Source organism: Debaryomyces fabryi (assembly GCF_001447935.2).
Source record: "Debaryomyces fabryi strain CBS 789 chromosome Unknown contig00059, whole genome shotgun sequence".
Taxonomy (NCBI): domain Eukaryota; kingdom Fungi; phylum Ascomycota; class Pichiomycetes; order Serinales; family Debaryomycetaceae; genus Debaryomyces; species Debaryomyces fabryi.
Window position 1 is genome coordinate 1 of NW_015385485.1, and position 25,633 is coordinate 25,633.

The 25,633-nt window shown below is 36.4% G+C and overlaps 13 protein-coding genes across 13 annotated transcripts; 6 read left to right on the top strand and 7 right to left on the bottom strand.

The window, feature by feature from the left end:
* Nucleotides 1-83: 83 nt before the first annotated feature.
* On the top strand, nt 84-833 carry AC631_02985 (uncharacterized protein; the record flags this gene model as incomplete). Its single annotated transcript, XM_015611814.1, has 1 exon — nt 84-833. One exon carries the CDS (start codon nt 84-86, stop codon nt 831-833), a length of 750 nt encoding a protein of 249 aa, XP_015467328.1.
* Nucleotides 834-1,091: 258 nt separating this feature from the next.
* On the top strand, nt 1,092-1,901 carry AC631_02986 (uncharacterized protein; the record flags this gene model as incomplete). The annotated part of the gene is made up of 1 exon (XM_015611815.1): nt 1,092-1,901. The coding sequence occupies one exon, from the start codon at nt 1,092-1,094 to the stop codon at nt 1,899-1,901; it is 810 nt and encodes a 269-aa protein (XP_015467329.1).
* Nucleotides 1,902-1,957: 56 nt separating this feature from the next.
* On the top strand, nt 1,958-5,809 carry AC631_02987 (uncharacterized protein; the record flags this gene model as incomplete). The annotated part of the gene is made up of 1 exon (XM_015611816.1): nt 1,958-5,809. One exon carries the CDS (start codon nt 1,958-1,960, stop codon nt 5,807-5,809), a length of 3,852 nt encoding a protein of 1,283 aa, XP_015467330.1.
* Nucleotides 5,810-6,057: 248 nt separating this feature from the next.
* On the top strand, nt 6,058-7,800 carry PSD1 (phosphatidylserine decarboxylase 1; the record flags this gene model as incomplete). The annotated part of the gene is made up of 1 exon (XM_015611817.1): nt 6,058-7,800. One exon carries the CDS (start codon nt 6,058-6,060, stop codon nt 7,798-7,800), a length of 1,743 nt encoding a protein of 580 aa, XP_015467331.1.
* Nucleotides 7,801-8,110: 310 nt separating this feature from the next.
* MOB2 (Mob2p) lies at nt 8,111-9,001 on the top strand (the record flags this gene model as incomplete). The annotated part of the gene is made up of 1 exon (XM_015611818.1): nt 8,111-9,001. One exon carries the CDS (start codon nt 8,111-8,113, stop codon nt 8,999-9,001), a length of 891 nt encoding a protein of 296 aa, XP_015467332.1.
* A 157-nt stretch (nt 9,002-9,158) lies between these two features.
* On the bottom strand, nt 9,159-11,735 carry AC631_02990 (uncharacterized protein; the record flags this gene model as incomplete). The annotated part of the gene is made up of 1 exon (XM_015611819.1): nt 9,159-11,735. One exon carries the CDS (start codon nt 11,733-11,735, stop codon nt 9,159-9,161), a length of 2,577 nt encoding a protein of 858 aa, XP_015467333.1.
* A 68-nt stretch (nt 11,736-11,803) lies between these two features.
* On the bottom strand, nt 11,804-13,093 carry AC631_02991 (uncharacterized protein; the record flags this gene model as incomplete). Its single annotated transcript, XM_015611820.1, has 1 exon — nt 11,804-13,093. The coding sequence occupies one exon, from the start codon at nt 13,091-13,093 to the stop codon at nt 11,804-11,806; it is 1,290 nt and encodes a 429-aa protein (XP_015467334.1).
* A 463-nt stretch (nt 13,094-13,556) lies between these two features.
* SNF7 (ESCRT-III subunit protein) lies at nt 13,557-14,237 on the bottom strand (the record flags this gene model as incomplete). The annotated part of the gene is made up of 1 exon (XM_015611821.1): nt 13,557-14,237. One exon carries the CDS (start codon nt 14,235-14,237, stop codon nt 13,557-13,559), a length of 681 nt encoding a protein of 226 aa, XP_015467335.1.
* Nucleotides 14,238-14,683: 446 nt separating this feature from the next.
* On the bottom strand, nt 14,684-15,700 carry AC631_02993 (t-SNARE syntaxin; the record flags this gene model as incomplete). Its single annotated transcript, XM_015611822.1, has 1 exon — nt 14,684-15,700. The coding sequence occupies one exon, from the start codon at nt 15,698-15,700 to the stop codon at nt 14,684-14,686; it is 1,017 nt and encodes a 338-aa protein (XP_015467336.1).
* A 2,143-nt stretch (nt 15,701-17,843) lies between these two features.
* On the top strand, nt 17,844-18,845 carry TUB2 (beta-1 tubulin; the record flags this gene model as incomplete). Its single annotated transcript, XM_015611823.1, has 1 exon — nt 17,844-18,845. The coding sequence occupies one exon, from the start codon at nt 17,844-17,846 to the stop codon at nt 18,843-18,845; it is 1,002 nt and encodes a 333-aa protein (XP_015467337.1).
* Nucleotides 18,846-19,170: 325 nt separating this feature from the next.
* AC631_02995 (uncharacterized protein) lies at nt 19,171-19,536 on the bottom strand (the record flags this gene model as incomplete). The annotated part of the gene is made up of 1 exon (XM_015611824.1): nt 19,171-19,536. The coding sequence occupies one exon, from the start codon at nt 19,534-19,536 to the stop codon at nt 19,171-19,173; it is 366 nt and encodes a 121-aa protein (XP_015467338.1).
* A 171-nt stretch (nt 19,537-19,707) lies between these two features.
* RIC1 (Ric1p) lies at nt 19,708-22,908 on the bottom strand (the record flags this gene model as incomplete). The annotated part of the gene is made up of 1 exon (XM_015611825.1): nt 19,708-22,908. One exon carries the CDS (start codon nt 22,906-22,908, stop codon nt 19,708-19,710), a length of 3,201 nt encoding a protein of 1,066 aa, XP_015467339.1.
* A 146-nt stretch (nt 22,909-23,054) lies between these two features.
* On the bottom strand, nt 23,055-24,866 carry AC631_02997 (uncharacterized protein; the record flags this gene model as incomplete). Its single annotated transcript, XM_015611826.1, has 1 exon — nt 23,055-24,866. One exon carries the CDS (start codon nt 24,864-24,866, stop codon nt 23,055-23,057), a length of 1,812 nt encoding a protein of 603 aa, XP_015467340.1.
* Nucleotides 24,867-25,633: the final 767 nt, after the last annotated feature.

Sequence of the window (25,633 nt, forward strand, 5' to 3'; positions counted from 1 at the left end):
GACAAGTTGGTGTCCAACACTTAGTTGTTTTCGTCAACAAGGTTGATACTATTGATGACCCAGAAATGTTGGAATTAGTCGAAATGGAAATGAGAGAATTATTATCACAATACGGTTTTGATGGTGACAACACTCCAGTTGTTATGGGTTCTGCTTTATGTGCTTTAGAAGGTAGACAACCAGAAATTGGTGTTCAAGCCATTGAAAAGTTATTAGACCATGTTGATGAATACATTCCAACTCCACAACGTGATTTGGAACAACCATTCTTGTTACCAGTTGAAGATGTCTTCTCTATTTCTGGTAGAGGTACTGTCGTCACCGGTAGAGTTGAAAGAGGTACTTTAAAGAAGGGTGAAGAAATCGAAATTGTCGGTAACTTCAACAAGACTTTCAAGGCCACTGTTACTGGTATTGAAATGTTTAAGAAGGAATTAGATGCTGCTATGGCTGGTGACAATGCCGGTATTTTATTAAGAGGTGTTAAGAGAGACGAAGTTAACCGTGGTATGGTTTTAGCTAAGCCAGGTACCGTCACTTCCCACAAGAAGGTCTTAGCTTCTTTGTACATTTTAAGTAAGGAAGAAGGTGGTCGTCACTCCTCATTCGGTGAAAACTACAAGCCACAATTGTTCCTTAGAACCACTGATGTCACCGGTACTTTAAGATTCCCAGAAGGTGCTGACCACTCTCAAATGGTCATGCCAGGTGACAACATTGAAATGGAAATCGAATTAGTTAGAAAGACCCCAATTGAAGTCAACCAACGTTTCAACATCAGAGAAGGTGGTAAGACCGTTGGTACTGGTTTAGTCACCAGAATTGTTGAGTAATCTACTAGTTCAGGTTTTATCATCTCGGCTACTTAAGCTGATTGTATATAGGTATATCTTAAACTGTTAGGAATGTATATTGAAATTTTTATTTCTAAGCGTAGTCTGATCGTAAGAGTTTCTGAGTGCGATTTTATCTTGTGTTTACAAAGTTGATGTAAAAGCTAGCGCTAAGTATATTCAAGAGTATACCGAACGTATATTGCTTTACTAAGGTAAAAACGCTAGCCTACGTGTCAATTTGTCAAAGCTACTAGAATGCAAAGTGACATGGCCCAAGGACTAACGTTGCCGGCGTTTGATCTAAGATCTGATATCAAACATCCTTATTCATCAAGTATTGGCTATATGACAGTTTTATATCCAAATAACCGACAACTATTGATATCCAAAAGAGAAGTTATCCTTATAAGAGGATCTACAGTGACTAAGAAATTAAAATATGATGAAGATATAATAGCGGCGGCGTATACATCATTCAATAGTGGTGGATCTGGGTGTGATACAAATCCCACCGATGCTTTAATAATATGTCTTCGAAAATCAGCTTACGTTAACTATCCTGATGGAAGATCGTACGTCGTGAGCTTTCCATTTAGCTTGAAAAGTGCATTTCCTTTTGAATCTGGAATAATACTAGAAAAGGACCAAACGGTCCCATCATTATCTAGCATCGATAATCTACATCCACAACAATTGCACGCCGCAAAGTTTCTCACATTGGTTGATCCAATTGGAGACTTCAGGATAATAACTTCATCCTCAACTTCAGTCATATCTCCCCATGAGAGGTTGATGACATTCCCAGCAAAGGGTTTGAACAAAACCTCTACCATATGTGCTACATTCAATACTCTGGAGAAAACTGTAGTATTATATCATATACGATCTTCCACTAGGGGAAACAAAAAGCCAGTCACAAGTTCATCAAAATTCACGAAGAGAAAACAGAGTATGATTTCAACCCCAAACCCTTCAAGGATTCCTGAGGATGAGAGTGTGCATCTTGACCCTAATCATAATAATAACTCCATTTCAATGGTAGTCTACAAAATGTCATTTCTATGAATATGGAAAAGAAAAGAACGAGCACATTGTTATCAGATGTATCATCTATAGCTAGGATGGGTTCAGAACCTGGCTTTCCTGATTCGTCCAAGACAAAATCTGGATATTCCTCCTTAGAGTTTGCAGTTTTTCGAAAAGATATGATTTTAACTAAAATAGACTCTTTCAAGGTAAATGTTGATAAATCACAAATTGAAGTTTATGGTTTGACTTATGAAGACCAGGAAGCAATAGTGGTGATGAATAAATCAACTAAGGAAGCTCAAGTTCATATATTTCAACAACTGTCAAGCCATATTCCTAGATATCAATTTTGCTATAAAATTCAATGCGAGCATTGTATTCCACTTAATAACTCCAAACATGAAGGGTATTTAGTGGTTTTGAAGGATGAGCATTTGCTTACTTTGGTTAACCCTTTCATAGATGTTGTCACTTTAAATATAGATTTGGCTGGAAATTTCCCTCCTATAAAACTGTTACAGTCTTCATACAATGAAGATGTAGCATTACAATCGAAGTCAGGCAAAGCATATATATTAAAACTATTATTAGATCCGTCAAACGAATTAGTACTCAAGTGTTTACAATGTTTTAAATACCTTTCTGGTTCGAAGATCAATGAAACAATTTGGGTTTTATGGCGCTCAGCACTTCTGTTAGATGAAAAGAAAGATGACTGGAATGCATTCGTAATTACTTTACTAAGTTTGATATACCCCTTTCAGGATGACTATCCATCAGAAACAACAAATGATATTACAAGGATGTTACCTAAAGCAAAACGTTTGCATAATATTTCTCACTTCAATTATACCTTCTCCGATTTAATTCCTTACGTTGTCATTTCATTACACTTGATAAGAGAAGAAATGAAACTTGATATTTTAGGCCAATCGAATTTAAATATCTTAGGCATGTTCTTGACTCAATTGACTACATGGATGGGATGGCCTGAATCCTGGAATAAATATTATATGATTGATATGGCTAATATAGAAAATGTCACAAGGTTCCTTCTGGTTTGTGTTTTAAGATCACCCCCAAACCTACTTGCATCGTTGACTAGTTTGTTCAGTGACAATCTTGTTCCATATTTGTTTTTTTCGCAACTAGTGGAAGAAAGCGATGCAGTTGATGAATTGATAACTCCAAGAACATTTCATATCCTAAAAATCTTCGAAATAATTGTATCACCTCATTACGAACCTACACATGTCATTGATATGATGTGTAAATATGGGATTACTATGAACGACTTGGAAACATATCCTCCTGGAATATATATTCCATTGAAAGAAGCTGTCCTGATTTGTCAAGAAAATCCTGCTTTTGAATGGACTAGCAGAACTCTAGAATTGGTTGGAAGAAAGGACTTGAGCATGTTTTTAGATACTGATGCATTTCAAACTCCATCTGCTCATTATACTGGACTTTCAGGCTCGACGACACAACTAGTCACAAAAGATATTAATTATATCTTGGCTAATATTTTTGACAAAAATGAATCTGTGGTTGCATGGGATGGTCAATCTGAAGCAGATAGAATAAATATCACGAAATTAATATTTGACTATGATAGACGGTATTATGAGATTACAACCTTGCTTCACCAAACAAAGACACAATCAGCAACTTTAACAACGGATGAAGATATTAGCGAGTATGATATGTTCATTTTGCAGAGAGAGTTAGCAGCTCTTGTAGCTCTAAGAACTCTAACTATACCCTTGGGTAGAGCTGCATTGTTTTACGCAGGTAGAATGCCTTTATTGACAGAGAAATTTCCAATTCCAAAATTCAGTTTTAGTACTCTCATTGCACCTACCATGACAAATATTATCTTGTCTAAAGGAGCTATAAGTGAAAATGTGTCGGAGTGGGGGTATTTTCATAATGGTGTTTCCTCGGGACTAAGTATCAGTAAGGAATCAAAGGGGATTTCTGGTAGTTGGATAATTTTTAATAAACCGCCAGAACTAAATTCGCAACACGCTGGTTTTTTGTTAGGTTTAGGCCTTAATGGGCATCTCAAAAAATTAGAAGAATGGCATATTTATAATTATTTAGGCCCAAAGCATCCTTTAACAAGTGTAGGGCTTTTGATCGGTATGGCTGCTAGTATCAAGGGATCGATGGATAACAAATTAACAAAGGTTTTATCCGTTCATGCTGTTGCATTATTACCGCAGGGTGCCAATGATTTGAATGTTCCCATCATGGTCCAAACTGCAGGTTTAATAGGAATTGGATTGCTTTATCTTGAAAGTCAGCATCGTCGGATGAGTGAAATACTACTTTCGCAAATCACCAGCTCAGTATTTCAGAATGATACTGAACAAATTCATGAGGGATATCGCTTAGCAGCGGGAATTTCATTAGGATTTGTGAACTTGGGTAAAGGTAATGACTTAAGAGGGTTAAACGATACACATGTTATAGATAAGCTATTAGTGCTAGCAATATCTATGAAAGATTTTCAGCCAATTCAAGAGTTAGATAAATCGTGTTGTGGAGCTATTATTGCTTTAGGTTTTATATATATGAAGACTGAAAATATTGCGGTAGCCAACAAATTGAAAGTACCAAATACTGAGCAGTTATTGGATTACATCCGACCTGACTTGCTTCTATTAAGATGTGTTGCAAAGAATATCATCATGTGGGATTCTATAGAAAATTCTATTGAATGGGTCAACAATGAGATCCCAAAACCATTATTAGAGAAATATTCACTTGATAACATTGAATCCCTAGATAGTGACCAGTTAGGATATTTCAATATTCTAGGTGGTGCTTGCCTTTCTATTGCTATTAAATATGCTTCAACTCACGACAAGAAGGCTCGTGATACATTGCTATATTTCTTAGATAAAATGATGATTATTTCAGTAGCTCCCGCCAACAATTATGATCAAAGAATGGCGTATCATTGTGCAAATAATATTCAGGATCTAATTGCATTGAGTTTATCTGTTATAATGGCTGGAAGTGGAGACTTGGAAACATTTAGAAGACTAAGAATTCTACAAGGAGAAACTAATAAGGACATGGGCTATGGAAACTACATGGCCATCAATACGGCTTTAGGATTTTTGTTTTTAGGGGGTGGTCAGTATGCTTTTAGCAAATCAAATTTTGCAATTGCCTCCTTATTAGTTTCGCTATATCCAATTTATCCAAATGAAAACAGCGAATACGAGGTCCACCTACAGGCGTTAAGGCATTTTTGGGCGTTGTCAGTTGAACCTCGATGCTTGATTGTTCGAGATGTAAATACTCGCAAACCATGCAAGGTTCCAGTTACCATCAAATTGAAAAATGGTGAAGTCAAAGAAACGTTATCGCCCTATTTATTGCCGAACTTGAGTGATATACTAATGATATCTACTAATTCACCAGATCATTTTAACGTTCAAATCGATTTCCAATTAAATTCGGAGTATTTGGAAATATTTAAGAAAACCCTCACCATATTTGTATATAAAAGACGTAATTATCAACTTTTGAAGACGTCTATTGGAACCTTATTGAACAATGAAAACAAAAAGCTCCAGGTTGATAATGGTGAGGTCCGCATAAACAGCGACGTCTCAAAATTGCTAGACTTAAAGTTCATGAAAAAGCTCAATACCTTTGAAAAGCAGATCATTCTCTATGAAAGTAGTGAAAATGAAGGAGAATATGATTCGCTTACAAACAATTCGGGCTTGTCAATTTTCAATATCATTGATAATAAGATTGAAATGCAACTAATGGCTACAAAGCCTAAGACTATTGATGAATTGTGGAACTTAAAACTCATTTTTGCATTTACTGATAGGCTACTCAATGACAATTTACATTTCATTAGTTTGGGCTTTATAGAACAGCTTAAACAGAATATCTGGAAATTATCCAATTCATAGCCGTCTTTTTTATTATAATACACGTAAAGTTATCATGTTATTGTTTTGGTGCAAGACGACCGTAAAATTTTTGTAGTGCGACACTTCATTATGGAAAATACCAAATTCACAAGACAAATAAATACAAAATCTTCATCATTATCAATTCTATTTCTGTAGAATTTTGATATAGTAGAAGGTTACATTGTATGTTAAGAATGCCATTCAGACCTTCCTCTATATACCTGAAACCTAGTTTCGGTTATAAAATGAGGTATAACTCTTCTACTTTTTCATACGGACCACACACTATGAATATATCACAACCGTTATCAAGAGCCTCTTTAGTTGCAGAAAAGACACTTGAAGGACAAGTACAACAAAAGAGAAATTTTGGGTCATATTACTATCCATTTCCAAAGATTCCAAGACCTAAGAGAAATGTATTGTATTATTCGACATGGACTAAAGGAACCAGATTGGCTTCAAGTCAGAAGAAATTGAAGCTTCCTTATATCAGAATATCCAGAAGGCTGTTCTCGAGTGCCAACCAGAAGTTGAAGAACAAGACGAAGAATCTCCACAAACGATTCTTCTCAACGGAGGCACGTAAAAAGAGACAACAACGCAGAAAGTTTATCAGATGGTGGACGTTAACTTCGTTGACGATTGTGTTAGGTGGTGTTGCAGCAAAAATACACTACGAACGAGGTGATAAGGACCAGCACTTCAATGAATACGCTATAAAACCACAATCGTGGCACTTGTATGCTTATTCTACTTTACCATTGAAGTCGATTTCGAGGTTGTGGGGACAATTCAACTCCATCAATTTACCAATTTGGTTGAGAAGCCCATCTTATAAGTTGTATTCTACCATATTTGGTGTCAATTTAGAAGAGATGGATGAACCGGATTTAACAACGTACAACAACTTGTCTGAATTTTTCTATAGAAAGTTGAAGCCAGGGGTTAGGCCAATTGCCGATTCAGAAGTGGTTTCTCCATCTGACGGAAAAGTTTTAAAATTCGGAGTCATAGAGAATGGTGAAATTGAACAGGTGAAGGGTATGACATACTCAATTGATGCGTTGCTTGGGTTGAAATCAGAAAGATTAGCAGCTCCTTCTCATTCGCTTGATTTTGACCACGAAACTGATGATGACTCCGTTATGAGAAGAGACGAAGAATTTGCGAAGATCAATGGCATATCATATTCGGTTGATGATTTACTTGGTGGTGAATCAGGCGATACGTATCATATGAATGATTTAGACTATAAAGATGAAGGTGATGGGACAGCAAAAGGATCAAAATCCTCGTTTTCCAAGGAACTTGCGGTCGCCCAGGGTGTCGCCCCAACCACGTTAGACAATTTTAATGGTAATAAACAATTATACTTTGCTGTTATTTACTTGGCTCCGGGTGACTACCATCGTTACCATTCGCCAACAAACTGGGTTACGACCTTAAGACGCCACTTCATTGGTGAATTATTTTCGGTGGCCCCATTTTTTCAAAAGACCTTACAGGGGTTGTTTGTTTTAAACGAGAGAGTAGCGTTATTGGGTTACTGGAAGTACGGCTTCTTTTCAATGATTCCAGTTGGTGCCACTAATGTTGGAAGTATAGTCGTGAACTTTGATAAAGACTTGAAAACAAATGATGTTTACGAAAATGAAGTCTATCTGAGAAGCTCTTCGTCCAGTAATGAAAATACCCCATTATTGCACAATTCTGATGAATCCTCGACAGACATATCAACCGTATCGACCACTTCCACCTCTTCTAGTGAGCGTAAGAAATTGAAGAAAAATACTGTCTATGAGGCTACGTATACTAAAGCTAGTAGGCTTTTAGGTGGGTATCCTTTAACTAAGGGTCAAGAAGTAGGAGGCTTCAAATTAGGTTCTACAGTTGTCTTGATTTTTGAAGCTCCAGATAACTTCAAATTCGATTTAGAAATTGGCCAAAAAGTTAAGATGGGTGAACAATTAGGTAGATTCGAATAAAGTTCTAATTCTTTCTATAGATAGGTTATAAGGTGTTTATTATTTTAATTCATTATTCATTTCATATTAAACAAGAAAATCGTGTTGTTGATCTTGCACGTGAACAAATCGAATACTCCTTTTTTTTTTCATTTAATGTTTAGAACCTGTTTCTATTGTTCTAGTAACACTCTTTCTGAAAACCATATTCAAAGAAATTGTTGTCAGTTAAGAAATTTGTATACTGAAGCTTTCCTTGTTTCATATTTATTATTTATTCATTCATTTATTCATATATTTTCGTATATTTTCACAGATCAGGTCATAAACAATGTCATTTCTAAATACGATCAGAGGATTAGGCAGAAGCTCCAAGAAGAATAAGAAGGATTTGGATACTCCAGCATCGATATATTCACATAATAATTCATCTGGCTCACCAATAAGAAGATCACAGTCTCCAGGTAAGTATTCGCCAAATAAATATTCACCAAGCAAACCACGAAGCTCAAATCAAATACAGTTTGCAAATCAGTCGCCTACCAGAAGAGGCCGTACACTGGGAAATACGCATAATCAACAGAACCAGCTGCCACGTCGTCAACAAGGTTCTCAAACACAAACATCACAAGCACAATTACCACTATTCTTATGCGAGCCATTCGTGAAAACCGCGTTAGTGAAAGGATCATTCAAAACTATTGTTCAACTTCCTAAATATGTGGATTCTAATGAGTGGATAGCGTTGAATATATTCGAGCTGTATAATAATCTAAACCAATTTTATGGAGTTATTGCGGATCATGTTACTCCAGAGGCATTTCCAACTATGAATGCGGGTCCAAATACGAATTACATGTGGGTTGATGCTACTGGTCAAGCAATTAATTTACCAGCAAGCCAATATATTGACTACGTTTTGACATGGATATCAAGCAAGTTGAACGATCAATCAATATTTCCTACGAAGAATGGGGGTGCTTTCCCACCAAATTTCTTGAAGGATTGCAAAAACATATCAAGACAAATGCTCAGAATATTTGCTTTCATATATCACAATCAATTTGACAAGATAGTACATTTATCATTAGAAGCCCACTGGAATTCTTTCTTCGCCCATTTTATTAGCTTCATAAAGGAATTTAATTTGATTGACAGGAAGGAATTAGAACCATTGTTACCGTTAATAGAGAATTTTGAACAGCAAGGAAAAATTATATAGCTATGATAGTTTTCAAATACACATTTTTAAATATTATGTTAATTTATCGTATTTAATCTATATGGACAAGTATGTACAAATTTACAGTTCTGACATTAATCGGAAAGAAACTGTATGTGGACAATGTAAAATAATATGTACAAAAATGCATCATCAATCATGAAAAGAAATATGGTGAGTCTTTAACGATGCTGACATCTAAATCACCTTTCTTTGGAATTTCAGGAAACTTTAAAGGAGCTAACACTTGCATGGCTTTCCTAGAGGCAGCACTTACAGCTAACTTATTCATGTCTACTCCTTCCGTAACGCTGACAGTAGTAACCATTTTCTGACCCATCTCTACAACTTTTGGATCATCCGAATCTAATAATTGCTGTCTCTTCTTTTCCAAGTAAATTTCATCAGCAACAGTCAAAGCTCTGCCTAAATCTTTTACAATATTCCTTCTAACGTCTTTAATTTTTTTAGCGACTTCGTGGTCTCCTGGTATTATAATAACCTGCAAGAAACCTTTATAACGTCTTTCAAATTCATCTCTGATCTTTGTAATTAAGTTTTCACCGTGCAATTTTACAAATTGCTCACGGATATGGCTATTCATAGTATTCACATCACTTGCATGCGTCCAGTATGAATCATGAACAGATGCAAAAGACAATCCCAGTTCTGCGCAGGCCCTGGCGGTCATCAACATATGCGTTGCATCTAAGGAATGTACATAATTTGGTGGAAATGCTGCTTGCTGCTTTCTAGCATCGACTTGACTAGCACCAAAAGGATCTGAAATAACAATATCTTGCAAGTTTGTGGAAATGATTTGTTTCTTCGTAACTCTGTATGGTTGGACACATGGTAATCCCAATGGTGTGGTCCAAATAACTGAAGATAAATGACTTGGTTTGTTTAAATTTTTAGAGCTCTTCTCTTCATAGTCAATACGGACAGATTTACTAATTCTTTTAGCAGATTCACCCAACCAATCTTGAATTAAATGAGCACCTTCGAATAATTCTCTAATAGATGCAAATACATGAGTCGTTAAATATCTTGCATATTCATCGACATTTTCTGTATCATTCTTATCAAAATAATGATCAATTTGCTTTTGAATCTGAAGAACTGCACCAACAAAAGTAACCCCGTACACATTTGTCATAACAGTTTGTTTAACAACTTTTCTAGTAATTTTATCTTGTAAGAAAATCGCATATTTGTTTCCTGCTTCTGCTTCGGCATCAACTCTCTTTTGAACTAACCCTGCAACGAACTTGTAAACATCCTGAGGTTTGTCAGCTGGAATCAAATTCACTTGACGTGCACCTTCGAAATCACCTCCCAAAGCAGCGTAATGTTGTAAACCATTGCAAGTACCATCTTGATGTACAGGAATATGTGAAACGAATTTAGTTGGATCATCTAACTGGAAAGCTTCATTCATTTCGAAACAAACACTCAATACTTGCCATGGCTTCTCCCCCTTCATCCACCATCCACTTCCATTTATTGGATTTCTGGCTGACTCGAAGATATTCTCCAAATTATCATTAACAAATTGAACTCTTTCGTGTAAGGGAGCTTTATCGATACCATAGACATTGGCTAGATGTATCTTTAACCACGTTAAACCTTCTTCGCCAAGCTCTTTGCCATCCCAAAATAAAAACAATGACCTAGTCATATCATTACCTAAATGATTGAAATGCGCTGATAATGGATAAGCTCTACCTCTAAAATCGACGTTATGAGGAAAGAAAAGCTTTTCACCTAAGAAGCCCCTAGCAATTTCTAACTTGTAGTTGGTATCACATCTTTGGGATCTTGCCGAAGCTGCTTCATTCATAGCCTTTCTCACTTTACGTTGATAATCGGCTTTTTCAGATGGTTCGGCATTCATTGGTAATGGCTTCGGTAATTCAGGTTCCTCAACAATAGGTGGAATATCTAAAAACTTCTCTCCTGTATTCCAGAACTTAGAAATAATATTGAAGACATTACGGTTCACAGTCCATGCCGTATTACCTAACACATTTAATCCATCATAAATTTCCAAATTATCTAAATCAGAAGCAGCCTTCAAATATGCGTTTGTTTCAGCAGAATCTTTGATTCTGACTAAACTGTTTTGGGAAAACAAATATCCCCCGTCATTATAGCTGGTCCATGGACGAGGAGGTACCAACATTGGCAACATTTGTGGTTGTACAGAATTACCCAAAACATTCCCAGCCAATTGCCGCACTAAAGACTTATGTACCTTTAAAACACCTAATCTTTGACCTTGAAGGTATTGGTAGGTATGATGGAAGGCGGGTTGCATACCCTTTACTTCTTTTCCTGTCGTTGGATCTGTACCCTTGACAGGAACTGTAGCAACATGTATCAATAATGATGTTAATACAGATCCAACTTTTGCATAAATTGGATAATCCCACTCATTATTTGCTATTGGATCTTGTTTATTGTAATCTCTTCTTTGTCTTAAAATCTTTTTCCATTGGTTAGTTGTTTTCAACTTTTTCGAAAGCGATCTACCTTCGGCTTTCATTAAGTTTTGTGATTTATATTCTAATTCAAGTGCTTTTCCGACAGATATAACCGCTCTTGCAGTTCTCATCCCATCAACTATACCACCAGTAGAATTTAACTTTAATAGTTCCAATATGGTTATAACGCACATTTTTTTAGGTGGGATCAAAGTCAAATATGGCGCATAGTATGCTCTATCCTTCATAAGATTTTTTGCATCAGGTTTAACGTTGTCCAACGAAATTTCACCGTCTAATATCTTTTTACATTGGTTCACTTCTTCTTCAACATATGGCAATAAATCAGAATACCATTGAATAATTGTACGTTTAGACTCTTATGAAGATTAATTGCACCTCTTTTCTGCATATCTTCGAATTCATGCTTCCATTTTTCTTTAGCTCCGTCAACACCTCTCAATTCTAACTGTCTCTGTCTTCCCTCGTTAAATAAATCTAAGGCTTCATTGAATTTCTCTCTTTGTTCGTCAGTTTTTAAGCACTTATAAACAGCAAAATAATCTTTCTTCTCTTGGTTCGAGGTGTTATGCAAGACATGGTTACTCATTTCACTTTCAATATTATTAATAAACTCTTCTAGCACTGGTGAGTTATTATCGGTCTTCAACCCCAAAAGTGTATGCCTAATAACTTTCAAACCAAACGAATCGACGGCTTTTAAAGAATCAGAGTCCTTTTCAACAATTGGCACGCTCAGTTCAGTATCTTTAAAATATTCAGGAACATTCTCCTCGGAATAGGCGTCATTCATGTTGCCGCTACCGTCTAGCTTTCTCACTTGTGCAAATAAGGGACAGAGATCCTTCGGAATAAGATTTTCAGTAATGGATGGATCTTTAAAAATTTTCATCAAACCGTCTACACCAATGATATCTATATGAGTAAAGACCTTTCTTATCATCGATGTGTTAGACTTTATTCTAGAGATGTATGACATGCAGGTTTTTTCGTCATCTATGGCTTTTGAAATCAAGATGGCATATGTTCTATCATTTGGAACCACATCTTTAAATTGGTGTTGGATACTATCCAAGTAGTTCTCCATTTCTATTATCGATGTGGAGCTTTCAAAGGACCATGCTTCTAAGTACTTATTGAGCGAAAATATAAAGTTCTCTTGCGATGATAAGAGCGGATAAATTGCTTTCAATATCTTATCGGCCCTATCAAAGTTCTTACTCGACAATAATGCATCCAAAAGCGATTGTAAATGGACAACATCTTTTGCAAACGGCGATCTTGATACCGGGTCATATTGGGATGACCATGCAACCTCTTGCGTTTCTTCTCTCGAAATCGTATTCAATAAATCTCCATTTATCTCTGAAAATGACTTGTTATAAAGGGCATTTCTCCCAGGAATATCCTTTCTGTTTTTTAAATCCTCCAAGAATGAATTATAAATAGGAAAACTTTCACTTGGTAAACCTGTTGATCTTGTGATAGTAGTAGTTGATCTTATGCTTTGCAATCTTTGATTCTCAACACCGTAGCGCCGAACCAAGTCAAGCACTATGTGCTTCCTAGATAATTTTTGGAGCATCATACTCAGCTACTCTACTATGATGAATATTATGCTAAATAAGATATCTAACCAAGAATACAAGAATATTTCACTTCACTGCCGCCATCTTGTAGCAGTGAATTTTAGCAGAAAGAGAAAAAAAAAAAAAAATTCTGTGCAGTATTTTCATCTCTACATACGGAAGACTTATAAGTGATATCTATTCATTACATTCATAAACAGGTATTCATACAGAGAATTAAAGTATTAGATGAGCGTTATAGAGGGGATGACATTCTGATTGCAAAATAGAAAGAAGGGAAAGAAATCAGGGAAAGAAAGAGACGAGAAGAGATGGATGAGAGATAGGATAGATAGAAGAAAATGACAAGGTATGAGAAGGATAGTACAATCGTCAGCCATACTCTTCATCGCGGACCCGGTATTGCAATGATATAAAACAAAAATAACTCCAAGTAGTAATATGTATATGTGAGATGGATTAAAGACCCATTTCTGCTTGTAACGCCTTCAAAGCTTCTTCGTCCTCGTCATCTTCGGTGGAAGCAGTAGGCTTGTTCTTGTTTACAGTAGGGAAGTCTGGCATATTCTCTTCGGGGGCCGAGACCTTTGCGGCAGGAGCTTTCTGAGCGGGAGTTTGTTGTTTTTGTTCTTTTTCTTCCTCTTGTAACATGGCGAGTTCTTCGTCTAATTCGTCCTCGTCGACGAATTCCGTGCCCACCGGTCTGGATATGGCTTCGGATATTTCGTCCGCCAACTCGACTTGTTCTCTGATATCGTCCATGGTATTCTCAACCTTGTCTACGTCGTACTCGCCGTGGATTTGTTTCATAGCTTGTGCACCTTGTTTCATGGCCTTCATAGTTTCCAAATTCAAGTTTGCTCCCTCGATTGACGTAAGTTGCGTCTCCAAAGAGTCGATTTGGTTCTCTATCTTCATTAAGTTTGCCTCGTAACCCTTCTTTCTCTTCAACGCGTTCTTCGCCAATGCTTTGTTTGTCGTGATGTATTTCCGTGCTAAAGCATCCTGGTCAGCGATCTGCAGTTCCAAATGTGAACGCTTCTTATTCAACATCTGGATGTGCTCACGTAATTCCACAATGGCTTTCTTCGGAAACTCCTTCTTCTGCTGATTGTTTCCGCCAAATAAATAATTCCACATTTTTATTTCCTTGTCTTATGCAAAAAATAGTTAGTTATAAGTAAATTAATAAATCACAGCGACTTCTATATATCTGGTATAGTTTTCTATCACTCTGTTAGTATTAATGTCTTTTCGGCGTCTTATCGCTAGCAGGGGCAATATTCGAGATGTATTTATTTTTGCCACGATATTTTCTTCGGATATTATTAAAACTTACTGTTCACTATAGATGCGATGCAAACAAAACGCTTTGATCTATATTTAGCCTAATTTGTGAAAGCTAAACCAAATTTACAGTATTATATCGGTAATTAGTTTATCAATCACTCATCTATGGGCTTCGATTGTGGGTTTGCGGTATGTGCACGACTTTAGTACTCAACCGGACACCGACGACAAGAAACCGACAAGAAGAGACGAAATGCTAGTGTACAAGGGTATATATTATAGGATACTGTAACTAATTAACTAACAAGGACCCATATTAAAAAGAACATTATTAACACACCGAAAATCTTCAAAAACAACCACCTATTACTCGAAATATGAGCGTAATATTTTAATAATTCTCTCTGGGCACCAGAGATATTCATGTTGATGTCTTCGACATTCAGATCGATTCTCTGGATTACCTCACCCTGCTCGCTAACCATCGATGCTAATTGTTGGAATAGGTTCCCCACTTCGTTGATGGTTGATTCTATAGTTTCCACGGCAGAATTTCTCTCCTGTAAGTACTGGTTTCCTTGTTCTTCCATGAGCAATAACTGTCTAGTTTGGTCAGGGATCGATAAGAACTCGCCGTTGTTGTAGTTTGAGTATGCATCTTGGTCCAAATCTGGGTCGTATGTCGTCTGAGCCAGCCCATTACTCTGTGCTTGCATAAGGTACGGGTTTTCGCCCAATCCCGATAAATTGTTGTTGTTTGACAGCTGAGGTGAGAGGTCGGTCAAAGGCGAGTGGTTGTTGCTGGCGCGGTTGTTTGTAGCCGCCGATAAAAAGTGCTCTGTTCTATTTTTGTTCATGAGTTCGTTTTTCTGACGGATTTCCAATACGTTCTTAAACTCCCCACTGATATTCTTCATCTTTGAGTTTAATAAGTTCAATACGTTCTTTGAGTACTGCGTCACTTGCGAGTCTATTTGGATCGACGACTCCCCCTTAGCGTATTTCTGAAGCAATGTGATGTTTTCTTCGATCTTGAAAATGTCCTGTTTGATAACGTATGTAAGTTCTCCGATCTCGATGGGTTTATCGTCAAAGAGTGGTTTCCTCTTGGCAAGCAAAGCGAGCTTACTCAAAAGCTCGGTGGTATGGGCAATATCTTTAGCGATAATACTGGCCTGTTGGCTGAACTGAGTTTTCCTAGCCGGCGTAGTTTGTGATGGATTTCGGCCCACATTATTCTTTTTGTTTAATTTGTCGAACGATGATATGCACTGTTGGAACTCAAACGTCCTATTTTGAATATTACTGGCCATGATTGCCTCTATTTTATGGTGTTTTTGCACTTTTCATCTGATGATAACAGCAAATGGGTTCGATTAGTCTAGGTGGAAGTGGTTGGGCTGCGGTTCTATGTGCAGGACTAGTCCCGTTCTGTTCTGCCAGCCTCCCCTTACACCAGGAACGAAATGCTGGTGTATAAGAAGCTTTTCCATATGATGGAAAGGTCTATGTTTTAATTCATATGTAACCTAATACTAATTGCGCATTATATACAGAACAATATAGGATTATAATATGAATGTATTAGTATACATACTTGATGATAAACAAAAATTAAACCTTTTGACGAAGGTGATCAAGATTTTTTAGATAATGAGCTTAAATATGTAAAGATAACTTCAGAAGATGAAATTAAAAATGATTTGTTAAATAGAGATTTTAGAGGTAAATATGTGCAAGAATATTGTATTATAACAAAGAATAATAAGTATATACTTCAAGCAATATAATGCGAATTTGATAAACATTATATTCAAGAATATGTATATATTGTTCTGGATTTACAAAATATTACTGCTGCAAAATTAGATGTCAATAGTTTTGCAGATACACATATGAAAGCTATAAATCATAATGAATGTAAAATATGCTGAAAGAGTACACTTAACAAGATAAAAAATTAAATACGAAAAAGAAATTAAATATGATTTATGAGCAACTAATAAAAATGCTAGGGTATGAGAAGACTAAGGGATATTCATTGTGATTTATGGGTATTGAAGTGGTTTTAGATTACTGCTTGTTCTTTTGGATATTTTGAATTTTTACAAGGAAAGTGAGGGGGGACAAATATCATACGAGTTGACCAAATCACACGTAGATAATATGGACTGAAAGATTACCCGTTGGGTCTTGCATCTGACTGTTGGATTGGGCCTTTATTGCTGTGTTTTTCTGTATATATTTTATGCGTTAGCATGTTTTTATGTATAATTAGAATTTTTAGAAATGATTGCAAAATTTAATCAATTGAGCATTCTTTTGTCCTACCAACACACATCGCGAATGAATAAACCAACTACTCCAACTACACCAACACATAACCAAAAAAACAACTAAGTAACTGGGCTATCACAACAACCATAAACTAGACCACCTTACAACGCAATTATTCCAACTGCACTTACACCCACACACACCTACATACTACATCAAACATTACCTCTTATCCTTCTTCTTCATTTGCACTTCTCTTCCCCAGATTCCTGCAGATTTCCTCTCATCCACAACAATCTACCTACCCTAGCCTGACCCCCTTGATCAACACACCTAGTATGGTTTGCACTGTCTCGTTCTTCGTCTATACCACCCACCGCCTATCATATTGCCTAATCGGGGTAATAAAAAAACAGTTACACAAAACTCACACAAAAATGTGCGTGTATTTACCAAATATAAACATCAACAAAATTCAAAACAAACGTCAATCTGATACTATTCGTATTAAACGAAGTATAAAGAATTCATTTACCGGAGGATTTATAGTTTGAAAAGCATTGCTATATACCAAGTGAATTCAGAATTATAGACAGCATAATATGAGAGAAATTGTAAGTAGTTTTTATCAACAATTTACTCCCCTAAGCGCTGGCGAGATCGGTGATGCCACCAGGAGAAAGACGCGCCGAAGAAGAATTTTAGGAAGTCAGAATACTAACATTTTATATAGATTCATTTGTCTACTGGTCAATGTGGTAACCAAATTGTATGTATTGAGAATTAAAGAGGGAAGAGGTGCTTTGCTTTGGATAAAATTTGTTTGAAGTGAGAGTGTCCTCTATGCGATACGCACAGAATGATATACTAACATTATAGGGTGCTGCGTTTTGGGAGACCATTTGTGGTGAACACGGATTGGATAACCATGGTAACTACCATGGAGAAGACGATCTCCAAAAATCTAAGCTTAACGTGTATTTTAACGAAGCCAGCTCAGGTAAATACGTCCCTCGTGCGGTATTGGTGGATTTGGAACCGGGCACCATTGACGGGGTCAAGACGTCGAACATCGGAAATCTTTTCAGACCAGACAACTATATTTTTGGCCAGAGTAGTGCTGGTAACGTGTGGGCCAAGGGACATTACACCGAGGGAGCAGAATTGGTCGACTCGGTCATGGATGTGATTAGAAGAGAAGCAGAAGGATGTGACTCTTTACAAGGGTTCCAGATCACCCATTCGCTTGGTGGCGGTACTGGTTCAGGTATGGGTACCTTATTGATATCCAAAATGAGAGAAGAGTTCCCAGACAGAATGATGGCTACTTTCTCGGTTGTTCCATCACCAAAGGTTTCTGATACCGTTATCGAACCTTATAACGCCACCTTGTCGATCCATCAATTAGTGGAGAACTCTGATGAAACTTTCTGTATTGATAACGAAGCCTTATATAACATTTGTCAAAAAACTTTGAAATTACCACAACCATCATACGCCGAATTGAACAACTTGGTTTCGTCCGTTATGTCTGGTGTCACCACCTCGTTACGTTATCCAGGTCAATTGAACTCTGACTTAAGAAAATTAGCCGTCAACTTGGTTCCTTTCCCAAGATTGCATTTCTTCATGGTTGGTTACGCTCCATTAACCTCCATACGTTCCCAGTCATTCAGATCCTTAACCGTTCCTGAATTGACTCAACAAATGTTTGACTCGAAGAATATGATGGCTGCCTCTGATCCAAGAAATGGTCGTTACTTAACTGTGGCCGCTTTCTTCAGAGGTAAGGTTTCCGTTAAGGAAGTCGACGATGAGATGCACAAGGTTCAAACTAGAAACTCTTCGTACTTCGTCGAATGGATTCCTAATAACGTGCAAACTGCTGTTTGTTCTGTTCCTCCAAAGGATTTGGACATGTCCGCTACCTTTATCGGTAACTCTACCTCGATTCAAGAATTATTCAAGAGAGTTGGTGATCAATTCAGTGCGATGTTCAGAAGAAAGGCTTTCTTACATTGGTATACTTCTGAAGGTATGGATGAAATGGAATTCACTGAAGCTGAGTCTAACATGAATGACTTGGTCAGTGAATACCAACAATACCAGGATGCCGGTGTTGATGACGAAGAAGAATTGGATTATGCTGATGAAGTTCCATTAGAAGATGGCTTAGAATAAACATAATTCTCTTTTAATATATATAATTGTTTATACCCTAATTTTTCCTCGTTTCTTTCCTTCTCTATTTTTGTCCCTTTAGTGTGATTACTTATATATTATTTATATAATGTTTTGGTTTATAGGTTTATATATTGCTTAATTCTTACTTTCGCTGTATTATTTCTACACCTCTTACCATTAGTGAATGTTCATTATAATATACTAGTATAAAGATTGACGGCCGGCTCACCAAGTCGACCGTCTCTAAGAAATATGACTGGATATACTATCCATATAAAAAAATGCAAGTTCAACCACAAGCAACCAACTATGATACATCTATCTAATTGCCTCTTAAGAAATTTTTAACAAAATCGTTCTTGTCAACCACTCCGTAGTCACTTTGATCTTCAAAGTACCTTAAGACATGACATTGTTGTTTCCAGAAATTGATCAACTCTTGGAATTCCATTTGACCTTTCATCAATAAAACGTTATTCACTGCCAAGTCCTTGACGTATCTTTGTCTTTCGAATTCTTGTCTAATCTTGGTCTTGACGTTGGAAACTGGCATATCCAATTCATAAATATCACAAAAATCTCTGGAATGTCTCATGTATTTACGGTATAAGTGCAAAACTCTCAATCTTAATTCAGAATTAGTAGCTGAACGACGTGTAGTCTCTGCGAATTCAGTAGCTAATGTCATTTTATCGTTTGTATGAACGGTTTACTGGCTTGGTCTTGACTATAGTACTATTATGAAGTTCAAAAAGATGAATTTTGGTTGGTTAAAGCGAGACTCACCGGGCTTCTTAACCAGCCGAAAAAAATTAGTCGTGCACTCACCATATAATTTGCAATCATTATGTCTATTCTTCTAACTACTAAGTACTACTTCGATTTGCTTCAATAGATGGCCCGATGGCTCTAGGAGTTTTATAAACCTACAAAGCTCAAAGCACCAGTCCCACTTTTGAGATTTATCAAGCATTTTGATGATTTTTAGTATGATTTCTGTGTCATGAGAATCTAATGAAATATCGGACGAGGTGTCGTCGTGCTCTTTCTTGAAGTTAAGGTAAATGATGAGATAGTTGTAGCACAATTCGACGTTGCCGATTTCAATGAGTTTGTTCATGAAGTCGAATGGGGTAGTCTGCAAGTATTCAAAAAATGTCTGCCAGTATGCAATTTCTATTTTTCTCAAGCAGTTGATGTAGATAGACTCGGGCAGTTTTGTGTGGTTGATTAGGTCAATGATCTTGGAAAGATGTTCGGAAATATTCGAGGTTAGATAGTTAAATAGTAGCAATTCGAGACAGTAATCAAAGTTGTTGAATGACTGATATTTGAGCAAGATTGATTCAATATTGAACTTCGTGGAGACGTCATATTCTATGAAATTGTTTAGAACTAACTTGTGGTTCACTTTGTTTTTCACAATCAAATAATTGTTTTTGTAAAACGAGAGACTTTCCAACCCTATGAGATCAATTGACTTAAGACCAGCTGAGTTCTCGCAAATGGTGTTTTCGATTATAAGTGGTTGAAAATCGTGCACCTCGATGCTAATTGGCTCAACCATTTGAGGTTCCACATCATTAATGCTATCAGGTACGCGATGATGACTGCCAAATGCCAGATCAATCATTTCTACTAAATTATAAATCAATAAGGACTCACCATTGAATAGGTACAAGTAGGAAATCTTACTCTGTTTGACATAGTTGATGGACTGTAATTGATAACACTCAATTGAATCCTTGATTTTGATTAATTCGTAAATGTTACTTGGTTGCTTCAACGCACCCGTTGGCTCATCTTGCGACGGCTTTGAAGAGTAGTTTTTCAACAAAAATAAATCCCCATTATTTAATAATAACAAGAAATGCTTATTGTTCACCACGTTAACTTGGCTGATGTCAGCTATGGCCAATTTATCTTCAATGCTATTCAAATGAACCGTTTTACTTAAGCCAATGAAAATCTTATAGTTCTTAACATCTGAATCATCCTGATCATCCAGATTTGGACGCGAGTTTCCACTTTGCAAGCGCTTCTTGATAAGCATACTTGACTCATATTTTGATAATTCGAATATAATTATTTTCTTATCACCTGTTACAATAATTAAATTCTTACTTAGATTGATTCCATCTGCCTTCAGTGTAACCTCATCTCGGTCACCTAATTCATAACAAATAACTCTACTATTCAAGTTGTGTTTCCAAATAATTAAATCACTGTCAAAGTTGAAGTTTGTACCGCCATGCCCGAATTTTGATAGCGAAGTATCCAAGACCATAATTTCATCCACAAGATTATCATCCTGTGTTGTTCTATTAAATAGGATTAAATAATCATCAAACCAAAAATGTTCAATTATATTAAGAGATTCAACGTAATAGTCACGGAAATTGAACCATAATATCTGGTTAACATCAACTCCACTGCTATATGGAGTAGAAACTGCAATGTGATTTCCATATGTGATCGATATTTGTTTATATCTATTAGAAGAGAACTGCAATTTTCCACTTTGATGTTTAACGGATAAACGTGAACCATTAAAGTATTCAATCTTTCTGATTATATCCTTAAATATAGGCAACAATGGAAATCGAGTGAAATTATTTGAGGAATTGGGGCTATAGTTGGATAATATACTAATATATTCATTATTGTAAAATATTAAATCTGAACTGGTTCCAGCCAAGTGATTCCCATTTGCTAACGACAATAAATCAACCAAATATAAATGGGTCTTATCTTTATCCATTAATATCAATTGGCTTGAGTTAGAAGTAATTAAAATGCTTGAAACTTTTAGGAAATTTGTAATTACGTTAGTGTCAGAATTATTCCGGGAATTTGCTTCATTTAAGATTTCAAAAGAGTCAAAGGATCTATTGCCAAACCTTGAGTAGACTGACCAATACCCAGAATCTTTGTTAAACACAACGACAAACATACCACATGGTGACCAGGAGATTTCAATCTCACCATTAGTAAATTCAAAGTCAATATCTTTGACAAAGTCCAATGAATTGTTAGCTTTCTTTTGGTGGAATTTAAATAGTTTAATTTTGAGATCGATTCTTATTAAAACCAAGTCAAAATGTGGATTGAATGATATTTTGTATTCTGGTGTTTCTACTTTATTAAAATCGTATACTTTCTGACCAACTATTTTAACTTCCAGGTCTTCACCTTGTTCAAATTTCATATACCAAATTTGGTTTTTTTCATTAATCAATAAGATGAAGTTTCCATAGTAGTTGAATGTAATATACATAATATTCGAATCGTTGTCATACCATTCAAGTTCGGATAATTGGAACACTTCATTCTTAAAATTCTTTATGTTTATGAGTTGGAAATAATTATCATCTTCTGGCAATGATTGAGCATGTTCACCAGAACATTTTTCGTTCTTATCATTAAAAACTAGAATATTATGGGAATTTTGTTTAATCCAATATTTTGATATCCCAATACCAATTTTCAATATTTTATAGATTGACAACTTCACATATTCAATCTTAAAATTACCTAATTCATCCTCAATGGAACAGTTATTAAAATGTTCTATATTCTCCAAATTTACCAGCACCTGATTTCCTTGCATAATAGTCTTTGTTGCTGATTTTATCATATTGACCAACGAAAATTTATGTGAAGTAAAACTTAATGGTAAACCTGTTTGTAATAATTCATCGTTTTGCTTATTATGTACTTCGTATAATGACTTCGAATAGTTTATCATGACTTGGTAAATCACCAAACAGCTTAAATCAGTTTCAACAAAGAGGTTTACCATAGCCAATTGTTGTAGTTGAGCACTGTTAACTGATATATATTTGCATTTTACATTATTATTTTCTCCGTGTTGTTGCAATGACTCGTCGGTTCTTCTATGATGTGCTACTAACAATAAAGTATGCTGATTGTAAATCAACAAACTTGATTTAGTCAACAACCCAATTAGCGGTGTATGTGGGATACGAATAAGTTTAAGAATAGGCTCATTTCCAGTTAAAGCAATCAGTGACGTAGGATATGCATCTACCCAAACCATCCTTACTATTGTATGATAAACAAGTATTAGCGTAAATGTGTCTACTTCTTGCGATATGTAAAAAAATATTAATCACGAGCTCAGTCCATTTGCAACTTTGTAAGACGAAACATCAAATTGTATTTTTATGTATATACTATATAAATCTATGAGCTACAACAAGGAGCACCAACTGCTTTGATATCTCCGTGTTCTAATTGTTCGTCTAAAGTATCAGTGGAATCAAGTTTGAATATTTTGTCTGGGTTCAAGATTCTTCTAGGGTCCATCAGTAACTTAATATGTCTCATTAAATCCACAGTGGTAGAACCAAGTTCAGTGTTTAAGTATTTTCTCTTACCAACACCAACTCCATGCTCTCCGGTACAGGTACCTTCATACTTCAATGCACGGAAAACCATTCTGTCGACTGCTTCACTAACTCTATTATAGTCTTTAGAATTATATACAATTAGGAAATGGCAATTACCATCTCCCACATGGCCCAAAACAGAGAATTTATCTTGAAATCCCAGGTTATTCAAATCATCATTTGTTTCGGCAATAACATTTGCTAAATGGGAAATAGGTACAGCAAAATCGGTGGTCCAGATCTGGACATCGTTCTTATCTTCGAGGATCTCAGATCCATATTGCACGGTCGACCATAAACCACTTCTACGGGAAGACCATAAAACGGCATTCTCTTCTTCGTTGTGAGAACTTTCGAGCTTTACCAAGTGGTTTTCTTTACTAATAGTTTCAATTAATTCGAGTTGCTCATCAATTGCCGTTTTCGATGGGCCACCGACCTTGAAAAGCAAAGTTGGTTTCTCAAGAAATTGTTTGGGTTCGTCATTCTCGTCAGTAACACCACCGTACTTGTTAACAAACGAAACCATGGTAGAGTTCAAAAGCTCAATGGCATTCATTTGAAGACCACTTTTGATAATAGCCTGAGCAGTACTTGCAGCATCTGCTATAGTGGGAAAAGTGGCTACACTCACCAATTCTAGCTTAGCACGTACATGTAATTTGACCGTAATTTCTGTAATAATTCCCAAAGTACCTTCAGAACCAATAAATAATCTTGTCATATCATAACCAGCACTAGACTTTCTAGGTCTTTGCTTAGTCTTAATAATAGTCCCATCCGCCAACACAACAGTTAAGTTAACAACATTTTCTTTCATGGTACCATACTTGTAAGCATTTGTACCAGAACAACTACTACCAACCATACCACCAATTCTTGCCCCAATACCAGGATCAGGCCCGAGCATAAGATGCTCAGTGGAACTATCACTAAGTAAGTATTCGTCCAACTCTTGCCATCCTACACCAGGCTGAACTACGGCATCAAGATCAATAGGGTGAACTGCAAGAACTTTATCCATACGCTCAAACGACAACGAAACACTAATGGGGCCTCTAGTATGCATAGTGTGGCCTTCCAATGACGTCAATCCGGAGCTTGCCACGATAGGAACACGATACTTGTGCACAACCTTCACAATTTCCGCTACTTCCTCCGTGGAACTAGGGTAAATCACGACTTGCGGTTTCTGTTGGCTCGGATTTGGAGGATGATGAGTACTGAAGAACGAATCACTATGGGCAAGGATAACATCATTATCAGAACTAATGTTAACCTTTCCAACAATTTTGGTGATTTCCTCGATAGCTTTCTTGAATTCTGCTTCAGTGGCATATTGGGCTGGAGTAACACTCTCGAGAACACTTGTTGAGTTATCATCCTGCAACGTCTCCTTGGAACTGTTCACCTTATTCCAGTAGATTCCCATGGAAATACCACTCCCAAAAAGTAAAGTACCGGCCACATATTTAATAACCGACAGAGCTCCGGAGTTAGTGGGTGCTGAAGAATAAAGTCTGGTGTTGCATTTTAAGGAGGATCTTGAATGAAGCCTCAATGGCAATGATCTGCAACTTCTAAAGGCTTTAGTAGCAAATACCATGATTGTTTTTTAATAAAATTTAGGAAGAAGCAAAATAGTTAGAAAACAACTAATTTAAGTGGACGAAAAGTGCGAGACGAAGATGCCAAATGTGGCTCTATATGTATTCAGTGTGGGGGAAATAATATTAGATAGTACTATATTATTGTCGCGCGACATTTTATAATCATAAGATTCGGGCGTGTGGTCTAGTGGTATGATTCTCGCTTTGGGCGACAATTTAGGAAACTAAATTGTTTACTACAAGCATGCGAGAGGCCCTGGGTTCAATTCCCAGCTCGCCCCAATTTTTTTGTTTCCTAGTCTTCTGGCACATTTGAGCCTTAGGATAGATTTTTTATACTCAACCAAATAAAGTGGTGATTGCATACTAGAATCGATTTGCAAGATTGCAAGAAGTCTTTAACTTATATTTTTCACTGGAACTTACTTGTGCTGTGGTTTAAACCGATTTTACGGGATTAGGAAGTGGAATATGGAGTAAAAATGTGAAAAACTTCAATATTAATTCTAATAGCATTATTAGCGAATGGTCGAAAAACATTTAGTTGGATGGAAACTACAATTCTCACAAGACAGAAAGCTCTTTGCTAAAATCCAATCACAAAGAACTCCATTTCTTGATGTCTCGAATTCTAGTTAATGTTAATTAATACATCTATAAGTATAAGTTTAGTGATCCTAGAGCCCTTTTCTAAAACTTTCAAAAGAGATCGGGTTTAAATCCATCCATTGCAATTTTTATTACAGAAAGAATGGTAAACCAG